Source organism: Rhinopithecus bieti, unplaced genomic scaffold (genome assembly GCF_001698545.2).
Source record: "Rhinopithecus bieti isolate Rb0 unplaced genomic scaffold, ASM169854v2 scaffold_4104, whole genome shotgun sequence".
Classification (NCBI taxonomy): Eukaryota; Metazoa; Chordata; class Mammalia; order Primates; family Cercopithecidae; genus Rhinopithecus; species Rhinopithecus bieti.
Window position 1 is genome coordinate 1847206 of NW_016804554.1, and position 10873 is coordinate 1858078.

Genomic DNA, 10873 nt, shown 5'->3' on the forward strand with positions numbered 1-10873 from the left:
TTATTAATATATTAATAAATATATTAATTCATAATATATTTGATTGTAGAATGCTTTCAATGACATAAAATCATTCTTTCAACACCCTTTTCCAGAAGGAGACTGCATTTACTGTCCTCGTTCTGAATGCGGACAAATTATGGCTCTTTCTACCCCATGGGGCTTTCTTAGCAAAGGTCCTAAAGGGTATTTCATAGGCAGAGATGGTCATCTACTTCCAAGTTTAGTTGCTGGAGAGATATCTAATGTGTTTGGAAAGGGAAATGTATCAGGTTAGTTAGAAACATAATGTTAAATTAGAGAATTCAGGAGAATATATATATAAGTCAGCAAGACATAGTAGAAAAGCAATAAAGACAAGGAGAAATCTACTTAATATTTACAGTCTCATGTGAACCCGAATGCAGTTGGAGTTTGACTAAATGCAGCAGCAGGAGTAACAAGCATTGACCTTGGTTGCCTTGGGAACAAGGCCCCTTCCTCATACCAATGATCTATAATAAGGAAAGGGGCATTTAAATAAAGTGCATAGCTATCACAGGTAGAGTAACACGTGTCTAGGGGAGTGTTCGGCATTACCTAAAGTGTGGCTGGGGTCTGTGCCTTACAGCAGTGGACAATGGGTGAGTTCATGAAGTGCCAGGTATGGATAGATAAGGAATTGACATGAGCCTGAGTGTTTGAGAACCTCTTTGGTATTGCAGAACCTATAGGCTTTCAGTGGCTTGCTCAGAGCAACATAAATATAAAAAACCAGTACCTTCCTATGCTTTCCAACAGTGTTGCTTGGAATGATCAGCACTCCTAATAAGAGCAGGAGCAGGCTGATAAAACAAGGCAAGAGAGCTCTATAAAGTTAGCATAAAAGAAAACACAGTAGCATACACAGGTGCCTAATAGAAATGACTTCTAAAATAAAATTCATTCCTTCAACAGTTCCAAATTAAAGGAAACAAAAGCTATTGTTCCCTAGTGGGCAGAGGGTGTGGGCAATTCTTTTTAAGATGTAGATAATAGTTTGTGCATGCATTTTAAACAATATAGTACTGGAAGTTTTGCTTAGTTCCAACATTTCAAAACTTACCTCTAAAAGCACTAATATCCCCATAGTGTACTTGTAGTACAAAGTATTTACTTCCAGTCTCTCCTCCAACTCTGAATCCAACACCTAAAGATTTATAAAAAAGTTAATATATTAGAAATGAGCATCTAAAATGGAGTTAATCTCAAATTGCTGATCTATGAAATCGAGGGAAATAACATATAACATATAAAATTATATTACATGAAAACTGAAATAAAACAGACATTGACTGAGAATTTCTAATATAATCTGTCATTATAATCTCCTCAAAACTATGATGAAATTCTATTCATAGTTCCCACTTCAGAACCAGAGTAATCACTTACACTTTAGCAGGACTGTTCACTCATTTTGAAAGAAACACAACAAACAAAACAAAATCCTGTCTCTATTGATTATTTAAAAGACATACATAAACCCATTCTCCCATTTTGCTTGTATATATTCATATTTATTTTACGATCGAATATAGGAAATAGACTTCTTAGGAGCATTTAAGTGGCATTACTTTTCTTCTGCTGTGAAAAGAGGTATCTACAAAAATGGCTTTGAGGAAACTAGTTACCAACTAGATTACTAAAGTCCATTATGTCAGTGAATTTTTGGAATTCGAATATTCTTAATAGTCTTACTGTTAATAAAGCTAGCTTGCTAGTGAGCTTTAAAAAATTCACAGAGAAAATGGGAACAATATTTACCGGCAGAAGTATTGAAGTATACTTTTTTTTTTTTTTTTTTTTTTTTTTTTTTACAAATCTATTTTTTACAGATCTCCTCTAGTAATGTATCTAAATCTGTCAACAAATCTATGACAGACCTCTCTGTTAGTTTCAAACTTGTTTGGTTGCAGCTGCCTCGTATGGAGAGAATTCTGAGGCTCATTTGAAGTGCAAGAAATCAGACATCATTTAATGATGCTGGCAATGAGTAAGGGAGGAAAGAGAGGTGCATGTGTATCACAATATCATCCATGAACCAGGACAGACCTATTCTGTAACAGAACCACACATACCCTTTAATATTAAGAAATATTCGGGTAATAAAACAGAGTCTGGTAATACATTCACACATTGGAAGCTATGTACAATTTAGAGGTGCAGTCAGAAAGCCAGCTGAGGTCTGGCATCATGTTAAATACCTAGGTTCCAAGATTGTAAAAAAAATCTCTGCTGAAACAGCAATTTATTTAATTCCTAGCTCTCTTGGGTAATGAAATGTGTCTGCTGTCAAGAACCAATGTGCCTTAGGTCAAAGGTGGCTTGAGGTATCTATCCTTGGTTATTTTCTAATTTTATCTAAACTGTTGTGTGGGCAAACTACTTACCAAAGAGAGGCAGAGAAAGAGTAACTACCTAAATGAAACATTTTCAATACAAAGCAGGTAATGCAAGCACTTTTACTGTGAAGCAGCAATATAGAACATTGTCATCAATGGTTAAGGACTTTGGAAAGAGAAATTAAGCAGCTGAACATACGACCACCCAAGAGGCCTCTGACATACCTTTGGGGAGCCGGGTAGGGGGAGCATTTCTTGCCCAGGCATACAGAATATTGGCTTTATCTGTACAGGTTCCTTCATCACAAAACCTGAAGAAAATAAAAAGTAGTATAAATGAAGATTTAAACAGTAAAATGCATAAATTGCTCCCCATGGTGGGAGGTGATAGGGGAACATATTTGAAACCAAAGTACATCGATATATCATCATTGTATGATATTAGCTTTAAGATCCTAATAAAGAGTAGGGCAAACAATTATTCCTGTGTGAAAAAAAAAGCCATAAAAGGGGAGACATTTTTTTGCCTGATGTGAAACAATCCTGTGAGGGAGATATATAATTTTTACCTTGATATGTTCATATATGGAATATATTTTATGTAATCAGGTAGAAAAACAAGCATTACATAGACAGTCTGTATAAACCAAAGTTAATGCCGCAGAAATATGGACTAAAAAAAAAGTCATACACATTTCCCCTTTGGCGATCACTGTTGTCAACAAATCTGCCCAAAGCAACAAACGGTGCCTGCCATCAGTAGGGTGAACAATACAAGTGTGTCCCTCTTAAAAAGTTACTTTTTTATTTTCTTTCTTTTTTTATTTTTTGAGACAGAGTTTCCCTCTTGTTGCCCAGGCTGGAGTGCAATGGCACGATCTTGGCCGACTGCAACCTCCACCTCCTGGGTTCAAGTGATTCTCCTGCCTCAGCCTCCTGAGTAGCTGGGATTACAGGTGCCCACCACCACGCCAGGCTAATTTTTTGTATTTTTAGTAGAGATGGGTAGGGTTTCACCATGTTGGCCAGCCTAGTCTTGAACTCCTGATCTCAGATGATCCACCCACCTCGGCCTCTCAAAGTGCCAGGATTACAGGTGTGAGCTACTGCACCCAGACTCTCTTAAGGATTCTTGATCTTATATATGCATGATCAAGTTTATGAATACTGGAATGCATTAATAAGTTGTATTGTGCAAGTTACTTAACTTTTTTTAAAGTTACTTAATCTCACCAAGCTTTAGTTTTCTCTCATGGAAAACAGGGATAATTAAACTTACATCACAGAGTTATTCTGTAAATCAAATGAGACTTTACAAACTTCAAAGTACTATTCTAGGGCAATGCATTATTTAACAAAACATTCACTTTATCTGAAGATTCACTGTTGAGAGTGTCACAGGGTAAAAAGAGCACCCAGGCAGAAAGACGGATCTGGAGTTCAATTCTAGAACCACCCCTTAGCAGCTCTGTATCTTGGGTGTGTTTATAAGCCCTCAAAGGCCCAGTTCCTATGTGGAAACCTCTGTGATAGGGCTGCTGTGGTGATGTGTATAAGGCACTCAGTGCAGTAGCTCGGATGTTTGGTAGATCCGCATTAATAGATGGTAGTACGTCTGACTCCAAGCCACACATTTTTTTTCCCATTATATCTCTTAGCTTTTTCTATTATTAAATTGGATTTAATCCAAACATTGTTAGGCTACATTTTTGTGTTGCTGTTATTTATTTGTGTTTTGAAAACTGGGACCAAAAAAGGTGAGTCAGGCGTGTAGGCAGATCTGAAAAGCTTGAAGACTCTAAAGGACAAGGACAAATACAGCTTCTTGGGATGGAGGTTGGCTCACACAGAAAAAAAATGTACACTGCCCCTGACCTGGATGGGAAACAAAGGCAGACTGTGATAGGGTCCTAAATAAGTTAGAAACTGAAGCCAGAAACACAGAAAACACCCATGTTGCACATATGAAAACCACTAGTAAGAAGTTCATTCAGACTCAGAGGCAGGGACTCTTAACATGTTTTCTGCTTCTAGCCAGAAATGAGGCTGGAGGATAGGCAATGAGTGCTGACAACTGTGTTGCCTGTCTGAAAAGGGGTGAGGAACTCAGAACCAGGAGGTCTTGATAAGGTTATGCTTAGCAAAATGATCTTGCTTCTATAAATCAGGCTGTAAAAAGAGATTGTGTAATGTGTAATATAAAAGACATCAACCAGTGGTTTCTTACTGTTCACTGTCAAACACAATACACTTATGATGACGGATCATTATCATGTAAGAATTGTACCTTGGAAGAAATGTCTGTGACATCCTTATGCCAAGTGTGTTAAAAGGCTCAGGATGTTGGATGATGCCCAAAAGCAAAATTTTCCTTCCTGGCCTCAGCTATAATAAAGAAATGATATTGTCAAATGTGATGAACTTTGTATCTCACTGCTGTGAGCTACTAAAATTTAAAGATTTGGGTGGCAATTTTCATAGCTTTCAACAAAGATCATAAACACTACAAATGCCTAACACCCATGTGATGACAGTCTTAGGTTAAACAAGATAATTGTTTCCTCTGATATAGAAGTTGATTTTCAATGGATGACTAGAAAGAACCAGGTTGAAATATAACAGAGAAAACTGGTTTAGTAACTTTTTCTAAGTTACACATTTGATTACGTCATTTGTTGGCTCAAAATCGTTCAAGTACTTCCCAAAATAAAATCAAAATAAGATCCAAATCTTGTAGCATAACACATAAGACCTGTCATGATCTAGACACTATCTCCAGACAATACCCCCTTTTTAGTCCTGCCAAGTTGCTTCCGGTTTCCAGTCTTCCTTATTCCCATTGCTCTCTTTGCCTGAAATATCCCATCCCAGCTCTCTGCCTGAAAAACTTGTATTCACTTTTTCCTTCCAGATTCAGTTCAAGCCTTCCTCCTCAGGGAAGTGTTCTCTGACCCCCACCCACCTTCCATTCCTTAAGTACAGCACTCCTCATCCTAAGTGTCAGCTTACTTCTCTCTCTCCACCCAGATTGTGAGGACGTCGAGTACAAGTATGTAGGATAATATCTTCATGCTGAAGTCCCGTCATGAAACAAATGTCTCGTGAAATTTACCTCTAGGTGAGTTTTCAACTTTCCATGTACAGACACTTAAAGAGCTGAATTAGCTTAAATTGTATTGCACTCTCAACTTCATGTTATAATATTTTATTTAAAAAATTAGATTAAAAATTTAAAATATAAACATCAATAAATTTGAATTATTGTTTGCCTAGTTTGTTTGTTTGCTTGTTTGTTTGTTTTAACAAATCAGCTTATATAACAACACTGCCAGCAGGCTGTAATTTAAAGCTAAATAAGCTCAGAGAGTTTAAGTAACTTCCAAAGGTCAAACAGCTAAACCATGACTCAAAGCTCTGGCTGCCACAGTCCCTTCTATCTCAATTCTTCACACTGATTTATGGCCAGCGAATGATATTATGTGGAGATAAGCTTTGATTACTACCGTCATCCTTGAACTAAGTTGAAATTTGTGCTTGCAATTCTAAAATCAAATTTGAGATGAAATAAACTGTTCGTGACATATGTACAAAGAGACAATGATTTAATATTTTATTCTCTTATCAGGTCTGGTAAATAAGAGCTTCAAGGCAAACATTGGTTTAATTTTTAAAACCTGTTTTACAATAAAAATATATTAAACTCAAGACTGAGTAAAGAATGGCTCACTAGAGGACACCGGGACATTGAAACTAATCCTAAACTCAGTGCAAGGACTAAGAGGAAAAACAAGAGGGTGAGAGAACTGAGTTCTATAACTGATAACATATCAGAGTGGTGAACATTTCCATTTCCCATTTTAAATGAAAATGGCATCATATTTTCTCCATGTAAAATGACCAAAAAGAGAACGATGGTATAGTATATTTTGGCTTCCTAAAAAAGGACCTATGGAAGTAGAGGGGATTTTCACTATTCTTACTAGTAAAGAGAGCCTTAAGGCTGGGAAGCAATGCAACTCTTGATCAATGGCTGTTGTAATTTCAGGCCTCATCAACCAGGTTTCTTTTTCTTATCATTCTAGCAGCTTCTCCTAAAGGCTCCTCCAGACTAAGTCGATTAAATTGTGAAAAGGTTCACATAGCTCCCTTGTGGTTTCTTAGTATTCATAGTAAAAATGATGAGAATTAACATTTGAAAATAAAACTAGTCTGGATTCTTGGACCTTTCATATAGAACCCTTTTCACATCTAATCCACGGGGAAGCCATTCAGATGGTATGAATATTTTCTGACTGTGCCAAGCACTGAAAAGTGGTAGCTTGTCATTTTGAATTATCCAAAGACAGCATGAGTGACTGTTAAAGGGCTCTCTGGTTGTATCTGTTAAAGGCTATTTAAAAGCCAAGGTTACTCAGGGAAGATCAGAACTGATAACTCGTTTCTTCTTTTGACTAAAAAAATAATAATAGTAACAGTCATGCCCTCAAGTTAAATCTGTATAGCCTTAAATTCCAATTTTAATGCATTACATATCTAACAGAACCACAACCAGGAAAATTGATCTAAAGTTAGAAAGTTTTCTAAAGAAACACAACACAAAATCAATTGCATGAGGGGATGGTCCTTACCTTTCAAAATGCATTCAGTATGAGTCAGATATTCAAATACTATTAACTGCTCTATAAACCCATAGAATATTTTCCCAAATTCAGACAATCCTATGTGAATTTCAATGCAATGGATAGACATTAACATAGTAATTAGAAGGATACATAAGGAAAAAGCAAATTAGAATGGTGATTAAGAAATACCAGCCTGATAAATAGCATCACAGAAACTACCCACTGTTCCTTTGCTCCAATAAGGTTAGACAGGCAGTAAGTCCACAAAAGTAGAGTGTGTGTCTGTTTTGTTCATACCAAATTCTCCATGCCCAACAAAGTGCTTGGCACATAGTGAATGATTAATACATACCTTATTAATAAATGAATAAAAATAATAGCTATCCCTTCTACATGTCAGACACTACACGAAACACATTACTTATATTACCTCATCTACCCTTCATGATGGCCCAATCAAGCTGCCAATGATTAGTGACCCAATTTTATAGATGAGGAAACAGACCAATACAGCTGACATCATTTAACCAATGTTTATTACCACTACCAAGTAGCAGAGCTGAGATTTGAAACCAAGATGTTCTGATTTCACAGTTCTGGATCTGTGCTAAATACAATGCTGCATTATAATATTGCTACTCTATCTAACATAAAGTACTAGTCTTGTGAGGAAAAAATGCATTTGTTTCTGTTGAAACAGTCAAACGGGTTCCAACTATAACATTCTATTTTATTAAAGTTGACACTAGTCTACTAAGAATTGGGCAATTGCTAAGGAACTCCTGTTAAACATCTTTAATCCAAGTACCTTAATATTATTAGCTAAGGAACATAATCATTGGTGACTAGACGTTAGAACCAGAGACCAACTGTGTTTTAAAAATTGATCCGTTACACTATCCCAATATGCATTATGATAGGAATCTATTACAATATTAAAGTGGAAAAAGAGAATGGAAGCTATTAATTTTAGCCTATCAGTAATTTATGTCTAAACACTACTACTGCACTCAATGCCACATTTTACAGCGCTTAAAACAAGAGACAGTGTAGATTTGGGAGATTCTGTTATTTTTATTTATACTGACAAGGATGTTACATATATTTAATTTTAGAAGTTTCCTATGGCAGAAAAAAACAAAGAGGGCATTGCAGAAGACACAGTGAATCCTGCTGTATATAGTGTATGGATGACAGGGGCCAGGATATGGAATAGGAGCATAAAGACAGCATATGCAAATACTGTTCTCAACCAAAGAATCATTATCACTGGGAGGGAGGCAACAAAGCTGTGGGCTTATTTGGAAAATAACATCACCTTTAAAAAACAGACATTTAAATGAGTACCCAAGCAGGTGTCTCTCATATAGGCTTCTATATACATACATATACACACACACACGTTTTATCTCCTTTTTTTTTCTCCTCATCAGCAGCTGTAACCCTGTGGAGATAGTGGCATTTAAAAAGACACAGCAGGTGGTTAATAAATAGAAACAGTTGAAAGGGATTTAAGCTAAAGCTTCATAAGATGGTAAAGCACTACTGCTTTAGCTTGAGAATGATTCCCAGTTAGAACAGCTGGAAATAGCCTCATTTAAGCAGCTGGGATTTTTTTTCATCAAAAAACATCAAACAACCTGTAGAAGCCATCTTTGGTTTGTTAAGATTAGTTGGTCCTAAGTGTCATTAGAACTAGCTTTAAAATCAAATATTAATAAGAAGAACTAAAAATAATTTTAGCTATGCATAGAAGATCACACCAAAGTATAAGACTAGATACTTAAGAAGCCCACTAGCTTTAATCATCCAATATTTTAAACACAAAATCGTGGGGTCTGCACTCCTAAATTGTTTTAAACTCTACATCCTGTGCTCAGCAGAATAAAAAATGCACTAGCCTACAATCTCATATTTAAAAAAAGAGAGTACTCCAGAATTACCCCAAATGCCAACACAATTTGCATAAACAAAATATGATTTTCAAAGACTGAAACTGTAAGTAGCCTATCACTTAATTAAAAAATTGTTAAGAGTAAAAACAGAATGAAGTAATTCATAGAATAGATGAACACAATATTTAAATTTCCAAGATATCCTCAAAATTTACTATTTAAGTAAATTTTTATACTTACCCAGTTTTCAGCACCTTCATTTCATTACTGACTAACAACTTCAAAAGAGCACCTGCTCACTTACAGCTTAGTTTAGGCTCATATTCAGCTAATAAATCTGGGGAACTTATAATTGTCATGCTTTGAATTAAGTCTATAGAGCACAAATAAAGTGCAACAAATCATGCTATTGATATGCTTGCTCTAATCTTGGTGCTATTATTTTCCTTTGGTCCCTAGATGGGGTTAGTTGTTTTCCTCCTCCAAATGCCTGGGAAAAAGGCACTGGGGTTACATCCGACAGGTACTACCGCCTTCTTTACATGGGTCAGCAGAGCTGCTTCTTTTCCATCAGCTGGTCCTTATTTGCATCCTCTAGAGGTATGTTAATTTGGAATTGAGCACTAGGCCCACTCTAACTATAAAGGGACCACCCTACAGAATATTAAAAGGTTCAAATCTATGTACGCAATTTAAATGCACATGCATATAATTAACTAGACACATTGCCAGTGTGAGTTGCTAATTTGGAATGAGTCACAAAAGGCTAGAATGTGTGCAGATGAAAAAAACTTTAAAATTAAAATGACTACATAATGAAAACCGTTTCATGCTGTGTCTACTATTTTCATGTAAACTTAATATAACTGTAAATATATTTTAATGAACAGCAGAAAGAAGCAATTACAAAGAGCAAAGGAGGGCAGCACAACAGTGAAACATCATCAGAATAGCTCTTTGCCTTCATATTTAAAATGCTGCCTGAAGACAGAGGGTGAATTATAACTTCATAATTTCAGGGGAAACATGTTTTCTATATTAAAGACACCTATTTGCCAACCTGCTCACAATGAAAATGGAACACTAAAGTGAAAACAGGAGGAAATCCTAGCTAACAAACAGAAAACAGGAAATCCGAGTTTGACATTTTGATGTTAAAACAGTTTTTTCTTCTTTCCTTGAAACAGCTTTGTATTTCCTTATAAGTTTCCCTAGAGTGTGAATGACTTCTGGTTATTTTAAGCATCAAAACTGTTATAGGTATCATACCCAAAATATATGTGAAAGTTTAGGAGTCTTCATTTAAAGTGCTGTCTATATCTTACAATAATTGAAGAACAGATTTGCAACTATAAAATGAGTGTGATCAATTCCATGACTCAAAAATTTTAGAAAAATAATGCAAGACTTTTGACACTAATAGATATTTGTTGTGAGTACTATAATTCAGATGACAGGATATGATGTTAAACAGCTGGAAAATATCCACCAACTATCTTCAGGGTTGAGCCTGTGAGGCACTGGGGGTGGGGAGTGGAAGATGTTTCTGTGAAGCAACTGAAAGTTCTGGCTGTGAAATATCCTGTGAGCTCTAATTCTTTAAAGTATAGATTTTGCCAAATATTGGAAGATAAATAATGTATACTATCTTTAAATAAGAATATAAGTCCTGTGGCTGGGCGTGGTGGCTAATGCCTATAATCCCATCACTTTGGGAGGCCAAGGTGGGTGGATCACTTGAGGTCAGGGGCTCAAGACCAGCCTGGCCAACATGGCAAAACTCCATCTCTACTAAATACAAACATTAGCTGGGCATGGTGGCACATGCCTGTAGTCTCAATTACTGAGGAGGCTGAGGCAGGAGAATTGCTTGAACCCAGGAGGTGGAGGTTGCAGTTAGCTGAGATCGCACCACTGCACTAGAACCTGGGTGACTGAGCGAGACTCTGTCTCAAAAAAAAAAAAAGAATATAAAATATGTATTTTATATATAATA

General features: G+C 36.2%; 1 protein-coding gene across 13 annotated transcripts in view; it reads right to left on the reverse strand.

Moving 5' to 3' along the window:
* The window catches only part of PAM (peptidylglycine alpha-amidating monooxygenase), a 177177-nt gene that overhangs the window by 112268 nt on the left and 54036 nt on the right, over positions 1 to 10873 (reverse strand). For all 13 annotated transcript variants that reach the window (XM_017869167.1, XM_017869165.1, XM_017869164.1 and 10 more), the window contains exons 5-6: positions 2586 to 2671; positions 1085 to 1168 (exon numbers count right to left, since the gene is read on the reverse strand). In XM_017869167.1, the coding sequence (XP_017724656.1) occupies positions 1085 to 1168; positions 2586 to 2671 (170 nt within the window). The remainder of the gene's footprint in view (positions 1 to 1084; positions 1169 to 2585; positions 2672 to 10873) is intronic.